The 20467-nt window shown below is 40.3% G+C and overlaps 1 protein-coding gene across 5 annotated transcripts in view; it reads right to left on the bottom strand.

The window, feature by feature from the left end:
- SPECC1L (sperm antigen with calponin homology and coiled-coil domains 1 like) overlaps nt 1-20467 on the bottom strand; it is a 69994-nt gene that overhangs the window by 42206 nt on the left and 7321 nt on the right. For 2 of the 5 annotated variants that reach the window (XM_027470071.3, XM_005023558.6), the window contains exons 2-5: nt 14901-15090; nt 9293-9452; nt 6689-8322; nt 5015-5222 (exon numbers count right to left, since the gene is read on the bottom strand). In XM_027470071.3, the coding sequence (XP_027325872.1) occupies nt 5015-5222; nt 6689-8322; nt 9293-9452; nt 14901-15053 (2155 nt within the window). In that variant the 5' untranslated portion in view covers nt 15054-15090. Of the gene's footprint in view, nt 1-5014; nt 5223-6688; nt 8323-9292; nt 9453-11190; nt 11297-14900; nt 15091-18395; nt 18544-20467 lie in introns of those variants that run through there. The other 3 variants (XM_072024319.1, XM_013103420.5, XM_021275135.4) reach the window with 3 other exon arrangements.

Here is a 20467-nt window from a genome sequence, read left to right as displayed (position 1 = left end):
TGATCTTTGAGTTCTGAAGACAAGCCCAAGAGCGGGCCAGCCAAACCTCATGCTATCATGATATTCAAGCAGAGCTTTCCAGTTTTTAGCTTCTCTCTTTATATACAACTTGGCTGAGCTAAAGTCAGCATTTAGATGCCAGCTTTAGGTCAAACTTACAAAAGTTGCTCCCCCTCCACAGCATTTTTTCCTTTAAACAAATGTTAAAAAAAAAAAAATCACAAACATACACTGCAAATTAGGTAACTTTCAACAGTGATAGCAAGTCAACACAACCTAAAGAGCTTCCAGTAGCACTTTGAAATGAAATCTAGAGCATGAACATTTTCTTTTTTACAGGTAGTTCAATGTTTTTAAAAATAAAATCTGTGCTACTAACAAGCTGTAGCTCGCCTAAAAATAACTACAAACCAGAAACTATAACTGCATTCAGAGTTAAAGCTTATATAATACCATTGTTTTGAGCTTTTGTGAGATATGAAACGCACCATTAGGTTTTAGTATATTTATGCTTTGAAGTAAAACACAATGGCCAGAATATTCTGCAGTTACTATAAACAATACAGAGCATTTGACAGCAGTTGTTGGAAACAGTCATCCCCCCACCCCAAATCTATCAGAGATTAAAAAAATAGGACTGGACAGAACTACCGATTAGCAACTGCAAGAATTTGAAACCTAGTGAGAAATTAAGACTGATATAGGTGATTTCACCCCGTCCAGTCTGAACTCTGTTCTTAGCACTGTGCCACCAGTCACAGCCCGAGAACTCCATCAGTCAGAGCAGGCAGAGGCAGCAGCCTCCACACACTTCCTTTGTGGTATCCATCCTTTGTGCATCTTCACAGCCTCCCTAGTCCTTCTCTAATATGCACAACCCCCTAACACCTGTATGCACTGCAGTTTTCAGTACAGTGGGACAGGTGCTTCCCTTCCACCATTATCCAGCATCCTCCTTTTAAGGAGACAAGAAAGAGGACTGAGATAAAAAGGAAAAATAACTATTGTCTGGAGGTAAGTAAAGAACAAGGGAGCCGTTGTGATAAATGAGTAGGATAACTAAAGATATCAAATACACAAATCAGCAAGCTGCTTATGTTTTATTTCAGGATTCAATTCTCTCTGCATTTTAAATCACAGGTTGACAAGTCCTTGCTTTTTAAAAGGTAGCAAAATAACTTCCAAGAAATGCAGACTACAAGTGTTAAAAACTGCAAACTAGGGCTGGAGGCAGGAGGAAGGAATAGGATGCCATCCTTATTTTATAAGGATGCCATAAAGTATCGCTGCATACTGTACCTCTTACTAGTTACAGTTAGCAGCTGGAATCCCTCCCTACAAAGTGAGGATTAGCATGAACATTCCATTGTTTAATTCCAATAATCTTTGTAAAAAGAAAGAAGAAAAGTTACAATACGAAGATGTTTCCTATGTGTTTGGTTTTTTACATGTTTACAATATGCAGCAGTTTCACAAAATGACATTATGGTCCTTGACAGGCAATGCTAAATCAATTCATCCTGACAGAGATGGATCCACAGAGGGTTTTCAGAGTTTCTGTACTAGCTACTTCGTTTTGCTTTGTAACAGCACAGAAAAGGCTATCCCAGCATTAGGACATCTGTACAGAGATTTATCAGCCTAGCAGTTACTAGGAACTGCAGCTTCCTTACAGAGCAAGAGGCACTGGCCACAAACACACCAAGGCTCAGGCGATTTGCTTATCTGCTGGGCTTTTGAGCTGACCCCTGTCAGCCAGGAGGTCTATACAGCAAAACAAATGAACATCTCATGTGTCCAACATTAGCCAAAAAAAGCAATTAAAAACCAACATTCAATTGACTTTTCTAACGTTATGGTAGGCAAGGACAAAACGCTATATCTAAGAATTTAGTTTCATAACTGTCCTTTTCAAATGAGATATAAAGCATTACAAACTAATTCTGCCAGCCCTCCAACAGAACTGCTTATTCACTGACCATTGGACATACCAAACTTCTCACTCACCTACCCTCGTCCGAAAGATGTTCTGACTTACATCCTTATGGATAAAGAGAACCGCTATGTTGAACACAGTGCTAAGAGAATATTCCAGCAGTGCTTTCAGGCTTCAGAAGAACCATCTGACAAGTTATAAGTTAACCCAGAAACATCAATTTTCTGCAAACCAGGATACAAAATTTTCCCCACAAATTAATTTGTTAACTTCTTGGAAGAATAAAAGGCTTCCTTTCCACCCCCTTAGTCATCAAAGCTGATGAACTGACAGCTCTGCTACCTGACTACTGAAACTTTTCCAAACCACACATGAAAACTTGAGCAATCACGCCACCTAGTGCAGTGCCCAGCCCTCTCCTGTTGCTGTCCTCCCTCTCCTGCCCTCTCCCAGCCCCTCACCACCACCAAGTACTCCCAGACCCATCTCCACCACAGGCTGCTTCATCAGAGTGCACTTACCATAATACAAAACATAATATTTTTGTATTTAATGTTAACGTGTCTTTTTTAAGAAATTTAACATTTTAAAGAAATTTAAGAAATTTAATTTTTTTTTTCAAGTTAATGTTTCATTTTTAGATACAACACAATCACTTTTGCTTACAACTCCTCATCCCACCAGTAAGAAGTTCAGCTGCGCTGACCGCAGGTCCTGCCGCATGTGGACTGCCAGCAGGAGCACGCTGTGTGCTTTCAATCAGCACAGCCAAAATTCTGCTGTCCTTACAGGAGAGATGACAGTTTTTGCAGGCACACATATAGTAAGAGCTGAAATGTGGTAACTCTGTATTCTGATCACTGTGAAACATTTCCTTACACGTCCCTTGGACTTCTTCCTAGCATTTGGAAAGCCAGCGATGAAGCATGCCCTAAGTCCCAGCGTTGGGGCATTCATTCCATGTTCCTGCGTTACCATTTAGCGTTAATTAGCCACTAAACTGAATGCCAGCTCACCTATGAAGCATCTTACCCCCATTGTAAAGTCTGTCTTCTGGGAATTCTTTCAGTGGTAATTTTCTATCATTTAATACCTGTCACTTATCAGTTGTCTTACCACCACTTTCATTCACCCAGTGATTTTGCCATTTGGCAAACTCTCTCAAATTCTCCCGTATTTGCCCCTAGGCAAATGCAAGATTCAGTCATATTTTACAAGTTCACTGCTTAAGAGACTACCACCAAGAAATTCCAGCCTAAGCCTTAACTAAGAACCCATAATAAACGGTGTTTTCAAGCTGTCCAAGAAAGTTGTGGATTTTTTTTTCTATTTTTTTTCCTCATTTTTGTTTTTTTTGTTTAAGTTTAGATTAATACTATTTTTCAGGTGCCATCCTTTCCTATGGCCACTAGATGCCACTCTCCTTCTTGCCTATAACTACACTGATCTCTCCCCTAACCCAACCACACCAGGCTATCAGTCCAGCTGATTTTTTCTGAACTATTTCTAGAGAGATGAGTAACAGATTATTACATTTTTTGCTGAAAAATTCAGCAAAAATAGAAGTTCTTCCACCAGATTTTTTACCCTTTTAAGGGAAATATCTGACAGCTATTTTGTGAGACTGCAGAAACATTCCTACAAGACATCTGTCATAACCATTTGTCCTATCCCCAAGGCAAAAGCATCTAAAAATTAGAGCTGCCTTGTAATTAGGTATTAATGAGTAAACACCTAAATGTTTACTTGACTGTGGTGCTGTTTCCTGTATGAATGTATTTCAGTTAAGACAAAAAAAAAAAAAAAGCAAGTAGAAAAAAAAAAACAAGTGTTCCATCTTTAAGTGTTTGCTACAAAATTACTTCAGGACCAATGTCAGAGCTGTTGACCATATGCCTCAGATCTGGCTCCCAAAAAGGACCTTGCTTTCGTGTTGGCAAAAAAAGGGAGGCAAGAAGAGCAGAATAAAAACCTACATCAATTTTGTAAAGAGAAACAGTGATCGTCTTTCAAGATAAGGAAGTATTGCTTGGGGAAACAAAGCTGACAGCCACATGTCTGAAGACATTGGTCTTCAGATGAATAATCAGTTTAGCTTGCTTTAAACACCAACTTTTCTTTGATAGCAGACAAATTTAAAATACTTTCTATGAACATTTCACTCACTGTGAAAATTAATAATGCTTTGTTTTTTTCCACTGTCTTATTTAGCATAGCACGTATTTGAACCCTGTAAGTAGTATTGTGCAAATACAGCTCCCACAGGGTACAGTTGCCCAAGTTCTTGTTTAGATGGAGACTAATTGCAGAATTCCAGCCTGTGGTAGGAATGTCTGAACAGGTCTCAGATCAGAGAGGGAACTAAGGCACAGACAGATAGACAAGTATACAGTAAACATGAATTTCATTACAGGCTCCAACAGTTTCTTCTCCAGTGAGTCAACAGGTAATGTCTTACTTTGACTTGCTTGAAGTTTGTTAGATTAATTTTTATGCTCACAGATCAATTTCATGACTTGAGCAAACCTATGCAGGAAAAGATGCACAATACATCCCTACTGTCAAGTCAGCTCTGATATTTCCAAATTTCAGGACTTCTATTTATCCATTTCTCAACTAAAAAGGTCTTTCTTCAGGTGGGAGAAATCAGTTTTAAACATTCTCAAGCTACCTGGTAATCCTGATATTTGGGCACGTGAAAAAGAGAGCATTCTTAAAGAAAGTAAATCAATCATCTAGTCTCCAAAACACACAACTAGTACACTATTATTAAACATATTATTAAACATGTAATTACACGTTCTCCTACTTTGAAAAATACCTTGAAAACAGCATTGTCAGATTACATGTTTCTTCTCATTTCACAGATTTTTGTTCCCACACCAACTACTACTAGGACTGAAGAAGCAAAGCCAACTTGATTTTTTTTTTCTAGCATTATAAGGGCTCTGTAAAGCCCTGTCTGACTTGAATTCAGACATACAAAATACAAGTGAGAATATTTTCACTATTTCAGCGTTCTGTTTCATTGGTTCTTAAATTCTCATTTCTCTCACGAGAAGAACTCGTAACACTTACTCTCTAAATCAGATATGATGAGATTGTCATGAAGCTTCACAGCACGATGCTGCTCTACTTCGTCCTCCAACTCAAAGATGGTTTCTTTCATGTCACTTCTCTCAGTCTCTTTTTCATCTAGTTCTGTCCGAAGTTTTTCTAGAGTCACATTAAGATCCTCAATTTGTTTTTTGGCTTCTTCTTGGAACACTCTGTATTCATCTTCGACCTGAAAAAGAAATACCATGTGTCATAACTAAATAGATTGCATTTTAAAACACACTGAATTTTGTAACTGGCATACTTAGATTGATTTTTTTTGCAACCATAAGAAGTCCACTCTTTTGTGCATCAGTTTTAGTGCTTGTTGGATCTGAGCAAGGATTCGTTTTATTAACCTACTAGCAAGTTTCACATTCATGTGTATGTGTGAGTTGAAGTACTTCCAAGAGGAGTGTTAGAAGCCACTGATCTGCTTAATTAAAAACCAAAAAAACAACACACAAGGAAAGGTAGTAGACCTCTTTTCAGAAGCAGCAAGACCGTTTTACCCTGCCTCATGAAACTACAACTTAAAATAACAAGCTGAGATCAGAGTCTCTAACATTCACTCCCATGCCCAACAGCAAAAATTAGGGTCATGCCTTTGGGCAGGTCAACACAGGCAGCAATTTTAATCCACAAAATGCCCTACTTTAAATCACCTGCTTGGGTGTTTATTTTAATAGCACTACCCAAGTTTAATTATTAAAATTTTATTTTTTTTAAATCTCAAATTAAGGTTGATTCTAACTAGCTGTTGATCATCTTGAGTAACATGTTGATCTGCAACTAACACAAAGCTCAGACATTAAACAAACTTTCTCATCAGGAAGATACACCTTCAAATGCATAAGAAATACATTTGCTAGATAAAATGAGTTTCATTTAAATCCAAATAGCTGCTCTAGAACTCAAACATTTTCATCCAGAACACAATTAACACACAAGCTGTTCCTGGACGGATGATTATCAAAAACCTTTATATATTTGCCATACTTAAGGATCAGTTAAAAATGTATGTTTTTTTTTTTTTTCTCCAATTAAAACTAAAACCTTTATTTAGTAAATTAAGGTATTTCACCGAATGTAATTTTCTCCCTCAATTTGTCATTTCTCCATTAGACAACACTTCTCTGCCTTAGTTTATTCTAAGTTAATTGAACCAACCTGAATAAGCTGAAACATTAAAATATTCTCTCTACACTGGTGAAAGGCTCTGCAAGTCATCAATAGCTGGGTTATCACCTCAAAGCTTTACTCCAGGCACCCTCTCAGTGATATCCACCACTTTGGCACCAACTCCTTGAAACTCTTGCAAAATGCATATGATTTAAGCACAAAATTCAAGCAGTATTTAAGATAACATACAAGTTTGACCCTGGACATAAGTATTGGTGTTTAAATACAGGTATTTTAAAAAGTAACCAAGCAGTTATGCTGCGGCTGAATGCAACAGTGCACCTGTTTTTGTTTTGTTTTTTAAAAAAAAGCCTACAGCATTTTTATAATAAAAGTTAAGGAAGTCACTAATCCTAACCATACCATAATCTGATTAACCTTGTCACTAATCCTTTACTTCTGAAGGAACTACAATGTTCAACACTAAGAGTCATGATATACGGGTGATGTTAAAACACAGGATGTAAACCATACCTTAGCAATGGCATCTTGCAACCGGTTGGCATCATTGCGAGTGTGTGCCAGCTCTTCTTGCAGGCTGCTGGCCAATGTCTCTGCTTTTTCTTTATCCAGCCTGACACTCTCCAGCAAATCTTGTATATCTGATTTATCTCCAGAGTTGTGTATAGAATATAGCTCAGCCACTTTCTGCTTTTCATGCTCTAACTGAGCTTTCAGCCTGTTCATCTCAATCTGGTCACTGGCTACTGTGGCTTTGTACTCCTCTAAGGTAGATGCTATTGCTGTTTTGCTTTTCTGCTCTGACTCAATGATCCGTTCCATGTGGTGATTTCGTTCTTTTAATGCCCCTATCATTTCTTGGGCCTCCTTGTTGTCTTGTTCTGCCATCTTCAACGTGTTGCTCAAGTGTTGCTGAACACCTAGCAGCTGCTCTCGCTCAAAGCGCGCGTTCTCTGCAAGGTCCATGTAACGCTGCTCTAACTCCATGTAGCGACCGCTTTTCATATCTTCATCGATTACATATGAAATATGGTGTTCATCTAAAAGGGACCGAAAATACTCAATCTGACGGCTGAAGTGTTCTAACTTGTCGCTTTGCTGGCACAAAGATTCCATGAGGATTACTTTTTCCTCTCCCAGTCTTTCATTCTCACTGTTTAGCTCTTGTGTTATTTGTTGCAAATCTGCAAGCTCTTGAAGCGTGGCTTGGAGCTCTTCAGCTGTACTGTGTTGGTTCTCTTCCATCTGATGTATCCGTTCTGTCAGACAAGCTACAGACACTTCACTCGCATTGCCACTGCTTCCTTTCCTAGATCTTTCTATGCTTGGTACACCTTCTGACTCCGAAGATGATGGAGCATCTAAGGCATCATCGCTTGATGTCAGTGGCTGATAAACTTCACTGCACTCACTGTCTAAATTATCCATGGAGTTACTATGTTGATTGTCCATCAAAGTGTTTTCATCCTGACTCAACAGGTCTTCCATTGATCCAGGGGCAGAACCTTCCACTGAAGACGTCAGAGTGCCACCGCCATCACTGTGGTTGCCAGCTGTAATCTCAGGACTCAAAGACTGATAGCCAAAGAGTTTCTCAGAGTTGTCCAGCCTTTGTTCCAAAGAAAAGCCTAATGCATTCAGTCTGTCTTTTAACATTCGATTCTCATTCTTCAGCTGGTTGAGCTCTTCTCGGATGGCAGTGTTTTGTTCCTGTAACTGTAGCAACGTAGACTCCACATCAGTTGGCTGATGGACAACAATGGCCTCTTTTTCTTCAGATTTTTCATCACCTTCAACTTGATCTTCATTAAGTCCCAGTTGGGCACGCATGTCCCTTAGTTCATTCCTCAGGTGCAAGATTTCCACATCTTTAGTTTTTGCTAACGTCAGAAGATCATTCACCTTTGCTTCCAATGCAGCTTTGTCACTGATTTGATTGTCTGATTTGGACTTACTCATTCGAATATCCGATTCTGGATTGGTGCGACTACGGGAACGTTTTGCCAGTACCGTATCATTGGTCCCCTGTCCAGTCAAAGGTAGTTTTTTACTCTGGCTTAAACGGGAACGATCACGTATTCTCTCTCTAGAAGAACTTGATTCTTTATTTCCAGATGAAGTGCTACGCTTAGTTGTGGAACTTGTACCTGTATATTTTTTGAAAGTTAGGAACATTTATTTAAAATGCAGCACTGTAACATAAGACTTGTGTATTTTGTACCAGCTCTACAGTGGCTGTTTTTTTAAATCATGCTGGCAAACACACTCCATAAAATAAATTTACAGTTAACATTTAAATAATCTTACTTATGAATCAATAGAGTTATCTTTTAATTGACGCATGCTTTTCCAGTTGCTGTATTTTACCATTATTTTGAAAATGAGTCAGATCTTAGTTTAACTGTTAAGAGTTGCTAGGCTTTTTGTTTTCAAAAGTTTCTGACAAATTGTACAAAAAATACAGCAGTGCTATTCCTGAAAGTTCAATTTTTTCTGTTTTCAGTAGATTTGAATGCAAGCTTTTAAGAGATGAATTGTGTACTGTGATTCCCCAAATTAAATGACTTTTTTTGTGACAAGGATGACAGACAAGGATGAATTATTGTTACTTTATTACCAGATGATTTATAGCTTTGCAAGCATTACTGAATTCAAAACACAGCAAAAGAAAGCAAGACATATTTCCATCGGTAACTGGTAACATACTAAATAACTGCACATTTCTGAACAGTTTATCAAAGATCTCTATTTTTATAATACAATAAAGAATGTTCAAAACATTGACTGTAACAAACAATCATATCTTCAAATTCTAACGCTTGTGCCATGGATTTTTTTTTTACACAAATTAAACTATAATTCTTTAGATTAATTACATTACCTAGTATTATATAGTTGTTACATAATCAGCACTAAAAAAATTAAAAGCAGCCTCCAAAGAGGCAATTACAATATTACAAAACAGGAAAAAAGAGGATCAAAGCCAAAGCAGAGAAGGTATTTGATTTGACCACAGCTTTACCAACTACTTCATAAGGCAATCTGGATCCACACTACACAGCAGGAAAATAAAAATGCCCCCAACTACTGTCTTTAAGGATCAATATATCCATTTACCTGCAACTGTTTTAGGCTTATTTTCCAGACTGTTCATGGTTGTCCCTGCAGCTGAAGACACTGTTGATACACAAGTGCTCTTCTTTGCCTTGACACCATTGGTCATTGTCACTCCACCGCCACCAGCCATCCCTGCTAAGAGGTCATCATTACTCTTAGTCTGAAAGAAAGGCAAGATGTGGCTTTAAGACAGCTGGCAGAGAAGTCTGCATAGCCAACATTTCTCCTGGTAAAGATTCCATAAGTTTAACAAGTACATATTTGACTAGTCCTGTGTCTAGTCAAGTATGGTGAAGTGTAGATACACTGCACAGTGCACAGGAGGGGAGCTGAAATTTAACTTCAGCTACTTACATGTGATTGACCATAGAAACTGCCTCCCCTCTCCCAGACAGAAGGAATGATTAATGTTTTAATACCAAGGTGAAAAAAACAATAATGAAATCACAGTAATAACACAGTCTAACACTTCTGAATTTCAACTGAAAGGTTCCTTAACTATAAAAATGAACACCATTTTTACGCAATTAAACCAGCAAATACCAGGAAGTAACCATAATGTCCTTCAAGAGAATATGATCAAGCATCTTCTGGTGGACAAGTTCACAACAAAAAACAAACCAAACAACAGAAACCAATCCAAGATGAATAAAATACCATTTTTAGCTCAAAATGCTAACCTACAAACCACCAGAAACAGGACGGGACGGGAAGGGCCGCCCTCACCACATATCCTTTGCCTTGTTTTCATGCTCCTTACTAGGCACTCTTAGAGACAGGATGTTTGGTTGATGAACTTTTTGTCTGACCTCCCAACATCATTCCTGAAACTACTGTTAGCCACAAATGCTGCCTGGAATGTGACAAGAGTAAGCAAAGGGACCTCAAGAGCCAGATTGCCAAACAGCAAACGCATCTTTCACTGAAAAGCAAACTAAAAACTCTAAGTTCCTAAGTATGAATTGGCAGACTGTACCAATCTTTAAAATGCAATTTGTTAAGTGGAGAAACAATCAAAATATGCTAAACATTATTCCCATTATAAGGACAAAAAAGTTAAAAGAAAACATCTGTGTTAGAAGTATTCCCTGAGTGACTGCATTATTCAGCTGGATAAAACATTTGAAGTCTCGGAGCCCAACTAAAAAGTAGTGCTCAGGACCTAACCAGTTGCTTTACATAATGGCTTACAAATTCTGCAGGCTTGTAATATAAATATGTATGTAAGCTAGAAGTTAAAGACTATATGCCAGACATGATTTTATACATTAACAAAGAAGTTACACGGTTAAAACCACTGTTGCCTCTCTCACCATTCTATAGCTTTTTACAGCTGAGTTACAGCTGGGGATTTGAGAACAGTTAGCAACATTGATAACAGCGATGTGCAAAGGTCGTGGATGGGATCTGTGCCATTTACAATGAGCAGCTGCAAAACAAAAGGGAGCTTGGGAAGATAATGTATTTGTTCTGCATGCAGTCATTAGAAATACAGATAATCATCAGGCAGAAGCAGGTATCAGTAAAGGTAAAATCTGCTAGGACAAAGGTGTTTTTATTAAATCATGTAGGACGCGGTACAGCCCTCTGAAGTGGATCATGAAAGGCTGGAGGAAAACCTATCACTCCAAAACTGTATTTTGATGTGCATTTAAAATGCCTTTCTGCTACAAAAGAGCCACTGTTGTGCCATTCTGCTCGTCTCCTCACACTGCCACACGGCGCTGTGTAAGCCAAAGCCTTTCCAAAGGGCTCCCTCCTCCCAGGAGCCCAATCGCTGCCTGATCCACGAGCTTGCAGCCTGCAGACTGGCAGCTTGAGGTCAGGAGGATGGAGCTGCAGCAGGGCTACCAGGTCGGAAAGCTCTGCGGGCAACAGGGGGGAGCAAACAAACTCACCAGCTGGCAATCCCGTAACCTGTAATCCAATCAGACGTATCTAATCTAAACTTCATTTTCTGGGCGTGGGGACAGGAAGAAAACCATTTTCTGATGCAACTGTCACCTGGAACAGCACATTACAGAAGACATAGATCGGTGCCTTTTCTAATTCGCTACTGACTCTGACATCAGTTGGCAAACAAGAGAGTTCAGGTGATGAGCTGTCAGACTTTTTACCTTGTTAAAACAGTGGGGAAATTAGATTAAGGCATTAGACACTTATAGTACAAGTACACGTTATCAAGCCAAATAGGTCAAGATGTGACTCAGCTTGAAGAAAGAAAACAGTACATAAAACACACACTTTGTGACATTAGTCACCTCCAGTCCTTGCTGAGCAAACGGCTTTAAGACAACCCTTCTTATTCTGCCTTACACATACCCCATTTCTAGTCTAGGTTGGAAGGCACAGCCTCCTCCGCAGCCAGTTAGTAAACAGTTTCTCAAACCTGTAACACTACACTCTTGGCAGAGAAAACTCTTTAGCAAAGCTCTGGAAAACTTACAAACCAGCAGCTCTCTTCTGTACGCTCATAAGAGCAACTGTGCTTGACTTTAAAAACCAAAGTATTTTTATAGTATTTTTATTGGAACGGAAATCAATGTCACATGTTTATCAAATAGTTTATTCTCGATGAAGAACAACTTCTCCCATTTACGGAAAACATTGCAATCCCACTGAGCAATAAGAACCCTTCTTTAAAAATCTAAAAAATCAGAAGCTATAATTAGAAGTGCTCATCTAGACCTATGCTGATTTTCTGTGTAAAAATAAATCCCTTATAATTATAAAATTTATATACCATGTTTCCCCACAACTTTATTATTTTAATACAATGAAACTTGAATGGTCACCTCTATTAATTCATTTGATGTTAGTTTCTCAACATGTATATGCTATTTACTGCACCTCATTCAAATCCCATATATACATGTATATGTATATAAATGCTCCTACGTGGGATTTTCTTTGATGCTCACTGTCGCTGTATTTGAGGGCTTCAAACAGTAAACTTCACAACAATCTGTAATTAAGTTGCTGCATTTTTCAAATAGAATACTGAAGCCTAGACAGAGGAATACTGAAAACACATTCTAATTTTTAATATTCAAATGTCAGTGTCCAAACCCTGACTCCTCAGGGACACTGGATTTTGCAGTTCATTTGCATAAAGTACAGCGGCTGTCTAATTAGTTGTATTAGCATGATCACAAGCTCATTAGCTAAAAAAGCCTAAAAATACTGATCTTAAAAGTAAGAACACATTGGTATTTGCCCAAAATATTTTCTAACAGATTAAAAACTAGAAATGGCTGGCAGTTAACCTTCTGCTGTAATGGCATGTGTGGGGATGTAAGGAGATGCTAAACTTCTACCAAAGTCTTAGGCAAACCAAGACTGACTGCAACAAGCTTCTGAAATAGTCCCTTGATATATAACCACGCATTAATACATATACAGGCATTGCAAAGCAGACAGACCAACCCCTGGAACAGCATTCAGCTGTACAGAAGGGTAGGTCTCACACTTTCTTCCTGGCCGCACTGTCCACATACTCTGGAAACTCCCCAGAAAAGGACAAATCTGTGGAACAACTCAAAGCTAAAAGGTCCCCCCACAGCTAAACACCTGCCTACGGATGAATCATGAAGGAGACAGGAAAAAAAAAAACATACTGTAATTACAAAGTCATTTTCGATTGCACAGCATTATTACTGACTGAATTGAAGGTTGGGATAGTATTGTACCCATCTATTTCTATTTCTTAACAGCTACAGCTGCCTTTCATTCAATAACCAGTTTTTGTGCATCTCTATGCACACTTACTCTGAGGACTGAATTAAGTTACTAATTATCTACTGCCAGCCATGCTTCTCCCCCCTCCCCAGGATATTAAATGGAATTTATAAAACACACACTAACTCATCATGTCTAAGAGAAGATCCTAAAAGCTTCTGTAAGGAAAACAGTATGCCAAAAGCTTCATTGACAAGATCAAATATTGAACTACGCAAAAAATGATTTTAAAAATAATACAACTGGTTATTGACATTTCTTTCAAGCCAGGAATTATACATGTGATTTGACAGTATCTATAAGCCCCAAAACATAAGCAATTAACTTTGTTGTGTAAGTACGGAACGCTCAAAGGAGATAAAGTCGTCATTAAGTCACACAGCTGGCACAACAGCAGCTTGACAAGTAAAAGACATCCAACTGTATGAGTAAGCCTGGCTGTAACACAAAGCAGAGATAAGTCTTAGTAATTACGGGAAAATGTTTTATTGTACCTCAAACATACAATAGTCATAAATTCTAATCCAACATCCAAGCATTGCCAGAAGTGTTACTAATATAAGAAGTGAAATTGTGAAAGCATACTGGGTCAAATTTCTGTAGTGTTAGATCATCCTCCTCCTTTACCTCACCGAGAGGTATCACATAAAAAAATCGATAAGTACACTACAAAGTATCTTTGCTTCCGTATTCTTTGTGAGGTTTCTAGAAATGCAAAATGAGTAGCATCAACAACCATCAAAAGATGTATTCAAGTTAAGCAAAATTGGATAGCAGGGGCAGAAGAGGGACTCAGGGAGAAAAATCTAGCCAAAACCTGGCTTGCAAGTTCATCAGCAGCAATATTAACCACCATTAACCATAACAGAGCAGCAAGACTGTAAGAAAGGGACACACCTTTTGACTTTGGTAACTCTGCATAGCTATTACAGAGAGACCTCAACTATTACCACTTCTTTAATTCTAGGTCTTGCCAGTTATTTAAATAGCCTATCTGCCTTCCTGTAGCTGACGGAGGCTCCGGCCCCAGCTGCAGACAGCAGCCCTTCTGCTCGTCCTGTTCTCTTGCTCCAGGGCAGCAGAACTGCCACAGCTCTGTGCACTGGGCTGCAGAACATCAGGAAGAGGTGAGTTCAGTCACGTTTCCCTACCAGGCAGGCTCATAACATCATCCAACCCAGCAGAGTGTGCTCCCATTTAAAAAAACAACAATAAAAATAAATAAATAAAAATAAAAAAGCACATCTTGGTATGTCTTATTTTATTTGGTTGTTGAAATCCATATGCTCCTAAATCCACTGCCCTGTTTTGGTAATACAAGAGAAAACCCCTACCTTTGAACCTGTTCTAGGAGCAAGAACCAACTTGTGCAAATTGAGCCCAAGCAATACTTCACACAAAGAAAGCCCAAAACAGCTAGAAGAATGCAGCTGCGCTGACCTGACACGGATCACCGAAGTCAAGAAGTTTCTCATGTTAAATACCTCATTAGTTCTTTTTTCAGAATTAGTACATAGCTCTTATCAAATCCCATTAGTCGCTGACACACTATTCAAGCATAATGCGTGACACCACTAATAACACTCATCTGGATGCAACTTCCACTCTGCTCCTTTTGCAGAACTACTAAGTTCTGCAAAGTACATTGCTTTCCATCATTGTATCACACATTGCAATGTGAAAAATACAGCACCAACGCCACACAAGATCCTATTACCCTGCCCAGTGCTGTGTAGCTAGCCAAATTCCCTCCAGTTATCTGTGTAACAAATCTCTAGCCTAAGTTGCACTAAAGACGTGCCTTAAAATTCTACTCTTAACTTTTTATCATCAAAACTACAAATTATCAGATTGTTCTATTAGTTGTTACCTTCAAAAGGGAAGCTGATGTCCCGGTTTTGGAGAGTTTTGTTACTGCAGACAGTGAGGAGCCGTTCTCTGGTTTGTTTTTTTCAGTTGTTTGAGTTTTATTTACTCCAGGCACTTTGGGCACTGAGCCAACACTCCTGCTTGCTTTCTTCATTCTGGGCTGTCTGTTTATGATGCATTTACAAACAAATCTGCAAACAGAAAGAAGTGTTAAATATAAAACACATACAAAATGCAACATCGTTTTATAACACTAAGTTCAGAATAGCATCAAGGGCCACAAACTAGAACTAAACAGCATATATATGTGACTGACCAACTTATTTATTTATTTATTGTTGCTGTGCCGTTTTTGCCTTTTTAAAAAAGGATCTTTTTTGAAATTTCATTTTTTTCCAGTTCTCCTTCCACAAATGGCACTGAACCAAGGATATTTTATAAGTGACCCATGTTACTAAGTTCGCTCGTTAGCTAGCAAAAGAAAGGCTTATTAGGGCTGCAATGTTTCTTATTTCTGACTGTGGGAAAGAAAATACCGTGGGAGCATTCAGGCAACAGACTGACTACCAACAACACTGGATCTGAGGAAAGATTACCAGCAGCTTGATAACTGAAGTACTCAGAGAGTACCAGCAGTTGCAGAGTAAGGTGTTACATAAAAATTAGAAGATGAAAAACTCAGATTCCCTGAAATCAGTTCGTATGAGAACTCATGTTAATAAACACATGGGAGTTCATCTGTATTAAATTTTGAATTCAAGACTATTCAGACGATTATGAGGACTATCTCCGAGAAGAAACCAGAAGGAACCCAGCATAGCCTGCAGTCAGGACACTTGCGTGCCTTTCCCCTTTGCCTTCAAGTGTTGTGCAGCAGCAGACAACTGTCAATGCCGGCATTCCAGCCATGACGAAATAAACTGAAGCACCAAAACCAAAGCTGACTTTACACAAACTTGGAGCAGCTGCAGCAGACACAAACAGGGCAGTTGTCCCACGAACTGCTAGCTCCGGAAGGCAGCCGAAAGAAGGGCAGAGGATCTGGCAGCCATAGCTTGAAGCACAAACTACCTAAAGGACTGGCCACATCGGGCTCTTCTTCCCTCTTGCAAGAGTGGGACAGCTGGCACCTGCCTTCATCTCCCCGCAATCAGAAGGCAGAGGATGGAAGATTAAGAGAGGAAACTTCCACTCCCCTTGCAGTCTGACAGACCCTGAATGGAAGCAAGTGATCCAGTTTCTCTGAGCCCCATATGCTGTGGCTGATTAGAAACACAAAACACATCTAGCTCTTTCCATCTCTTAAAAAGTGAAGTATTTTGAAGGCATGAAAACCAGCCTGATGACTGAGTGCAGGAGAAGTGCTCCACAAACGCGGTGATCAGGACTAATTCATTATGCTAAGATAATTACACCGCACACACTCCTCCCTCCCCAGCACCACCTCAGCTGCACACAAGCATATTTAAAGCCTGACTTTTCTCAAAGTCAGTAAAACTCCAGCTTTGTGTCTTCAGACCCCTACATGCCACTAGCGCAACAAGAAGTCTCATTTTAAGGCACTGAAAATATTTGTTTATAGCTTCCAGACTCCCTTTAGCTCTGAAAGCTGGCATGAACCGACACAGAAGACTTTGTCTGCTGCTGTAATTTCATCATCAGAATGTCAAAAATGCACCAGTCCTGCCATCCTGCTACTGGTAACCAGCACGCCTTCGCAGAAGATTAAATAACACAGATTAATGGAAATGAGACACTCAAAAAAAAGCACCGCTATACACAAGTATTTCTGCAGAAGCTAATATTTATAGGTAAGTTGCATTACAAATGGAAGTTGCACTTGCATTTCTTGCCTTTTTCACGTTTAAGAGTCAAAAACCTACATGTGCTTTTGATCTTATTCAACTGAGAATTAGAACTGGAAAGACCAAAGAGAATGGTGAGCTCAGTAAAACTGGCACCATCACTAACAATGGGGGATAGCTTTAATGCTCTACAGACTACATTAACAAAATAATAAGTTGCCCATAGCACACTTGAGAAATAACTGAAAAAAAAAGTCAGTGCACAGTTTGTTGCAAAGCTGACTGCACTTTAAAAAAAAAATAAAAAGTTACTTCAAAGAAAAAAACCTGCACAGAGGCAGGAAATCAGAGCCCTCGCTTTCAGGCAGCTCTGAAAGCTGGCAGAGCAGTGCTACAGCAGGGGGGCACTCAGATGGGTCACAGAGCAGCCTGGGCTGGAAGGGACCTGCCCCGGGCAGGGATGCGACCCACCAGGTCAGTGGCATCCAGTGGTTTCACTCCCAGCACCTAGTGGTGTCACCCAGAGCAAAGTGATTTAAATATGTGAAACTGAACAAAGTAACTAAGCGTAATCCTAATGTTTCACCACAGTATTAACATAGCCATTAAATATCCCAAACTCTGACACTGGAAAAGACTTCTTGTGATCACTGAAACTCAAACTTGGAAGACACTAGAGGACAAGGAGGGTCAGTACCACTGCCCCTGTGTTTCTGCCAGGGAACTGAGCCCCTATAGTTACTTTCTTACTGAAAGATGACTTTGTAATTATAGTTCAATAACTGTAAAAAAGACTGAAGTGAGTCCAGACCCTCATCCTGAAACAGGGACAAGGCATCAATTAGCATGACAGATTCTAAAAGCGTTTGCTAACTCAGGCTTCTAAGTGCACGTGTGACCTCCTGGTGCAAACTTCTCCCATCCCACCTTCTCCAGGAAGGAAAAAAAGGTCAGGGTTTCAGCACTGAAAGCAGAAGACACCAAATATTGTTGAATTGTCAAGGAAGGTAAGCCCTACTTCACCCCGTTTCTCAAAAGCCCTAAGCAGCATTGCAGATGAAGACTGCCTTCACGCTCCCAAAGAAGAAAGCATTCTTTGGAAAGTGCAGCATTAAGAACCAGCAGCAGATTTGGCTGTCAGCACAGAGCAGTTGTCTCTGCCCAACACTACATTAAAAATAAGAAATAAAATGCTCACTAGCCAACTCAAATTTTCTGAAGATTACCACACAACGCTAATAATTCAGATCAGAGCTAAAACATTATTTTGCTGTTGTTTTAAAGAGCCAGTACTGCATACAGACCCGTAGCTTGTAACATGCCCTAGGGAGAGAGGAGAGACTTCCTTTGCCTTTACACACACACCCTCCCACCCCTAAAAAACAAACACACAACCACCACCACCCAGAAAACAAGAACACAGGAGAAGTTTAAGACCAGAAAGCTGCCGTGGCATTAAGACCTGCATCTCCACGGGAGTCCTGAGACTTGGGGGAGCGCACCTCACCGCACCGCTAAGCGAAACGCCGATCCGTCAGCAGACACAAGACGTTTCTGTGACACATTTGATTAACGCTGCCATTACAATACCGATTACAGAATTAATCAGGCTGGAAAAGAGCCAAAACAAGCCCAAACTATCAGATAGAAAGACTGCATTCCTGAGCTGCAGTGTAACCGTTGCCTCTAACCTGTATCCTTTCCCGGAGGTCTCTCTCTCCACAGCACACATCGCAGGGCGAACGGCAGCCTGGCTGGCTCAGGAGCGTGCTCCCATCGCTCTGGTGAGGCACGGGAAAGCAGCCCTATGTTTTATACCCACAGCAGCACGGCCCCATAAATAATAATTTGAAAGTGTTTTGCCCAATGGCACGGCTCTGCTCTTCCCTGTAAGCTGATCTGAGGCAGCCTCCCCGGCGACGCCGCACGCTGTCGGGGTTACTCTTACGCACGCCCGGGGTTTTCAGCAACCCCAGCGCTGGAGGTGGTGGCAGGGGTGATTTCTTCCTTGGGATCATTTCAACCTCATCCATTATTTAATAAGCTTATTTATGCAAATCTCGCTGTCACAAAGATAAGGCTTAATTACAACAGAAAAATAAGTTTCCTGTGCCTGTAAGGTGAGAGAGCATTAAGCAGCACCAGCCTCTTGCCACTCACTGAAAATGCTTCATCAAAAGGCATCAAGCAGTTTTATCTATTAAAAAATTCTGGTTTACTGAGAAATAATAATAAGTCAAATAATCTCAGAATCTCCTTCCAGAATTGCATAAAACTACAGACAAATGATCCAAAGGTTTGAGGACAACAAGCCTTTTTGGAAAAAATTAAGAAAACAGATATCCAAAACATAGAGGAAAATATGTCTCTGCAAACCCAAGAGTAGTGCGCTCAGGATATTCACTCTTTATTTGTACAAATTCTTTGGTTTTGATGTATTTAGGCTGACAACTTTTGCCCAAATAATTAGGGAATGACATTTTTAGGCCACTTCCACAGTCCCAAAAGGCAGAAACGTGAAGAAAAGATTATGCACCATAAACCTTTCAGCCTCCTGTAAAATACAGATTCAGAATTTCTTCAAGGCTCCTCAGGCAAGAAAGCACAATTGCCAGCAATTCAATGCCTGGACCACGAAATAAGCTACGCACCACGAGGCAGAGTTTGCTGCATTCATAAGGTCCCCAGCTCCAAGTCAGCCTGCAAGCTGCACACACACACACACGCCGCAGCGATGCCTCTTGCTCAACGTTTCCAAAACCAATCTCCTTTAACCGCTGGATTCCACCAGCCCAGAGCAAGCAGTGCGTGTCTTTTACTGCTCAAGCCGGATTTGAGGCTCCATTTCCAAGGAGATGGAAGTTTGCTGATGCTAGGGTTACTTAGGATACTAAAGGTTAAGAGGACACTGCGTGGAATCAGACACGAGACTAAATGAAACCAGCGAGTAAAATCAGATGTAGGTGTCTGCCTCCTGGGGAAGAGCAGCCTCAGCTTTGTATAAAAACATGCTCTGAACTAACTGCTCAGCGAGACTTTAGTGTTTCGATTCACAGCTTCATTAAAGCATCAGCACAGCGTTTGGGGTAAGCCAAAAGAGTAAAGCAATTCCCAGAATTACTGGGGACGTAGTACAGAGCAAACGTGTCACTCAGCAAATCCACCCCTTGCCTGTCTGCCCACACTTCATTGGTATGTGCGGTTCTGGTCCCCTAACCTCAAAAAAAAGGATTTCTTACATACCTGAAGGGACAAAAATAAGATCAAAGGCAAGTAACAGCTCCCATGAGACACCTCTCATGGCGAACATGACAAACGGCACCGAGAAGGCGGACTGGGGCTGGCTGCTGACCATCTCCTCCACTCCTAAAGCTTAGGAGCGGCAACTGAGGCAAGAGCCAGGGTCAAACTAAGCAAAATGAGCTGTATTTTCATGCAGAATGAAAGGGTGCTGTGGTTGCAAGAAGCACAAGTGGAAGGGGAGACTGGACAACACAAGGAAGAGAAATCCCCTAATGGATGCTACGCAGCCAGAACCCAGAAGGCTCGGAGGGCATTCACAAGTCTCCTTGCTGGGAAAGCAGCCAGGGCAGGAGGGAGGACAGAGGGCTTTGTGTTTTTCCCTTCTGCATCCACCCACAGCACCAGGTGGGATGGATCCCTGCTCCTGGGGCGGTTCCTGCTACATTCTTATGCCACAAGGAGAACAGAAAGATGTCAGTGATTTATGGGTGCGACAATTTTGGAGTAACTGCTGTAGGTA

The sequence above is a fragment of the Anas platyrhynchos genome, chromosome 16 (assembly GCF_047663525.1).
Source record: "Anas platyrhynchos isolate ZD024472 breed Pekin duck chromosome 16, IASCAAS_PekinDuck_T2T, whole genome shotgun sequence".
NCBI classification, from domain to species: domain Eukaryota; kingdom Metazoa; phylum Chordata; class Aves; order Anseriformes; family Anatidae; genus Anas; species Anas platyrhynchos.
The sequence above is the reverse complement of the archived record's forward strand: the minus strand, read 5'-3'. Positions and strand labels throughout refer to the sequence as shown.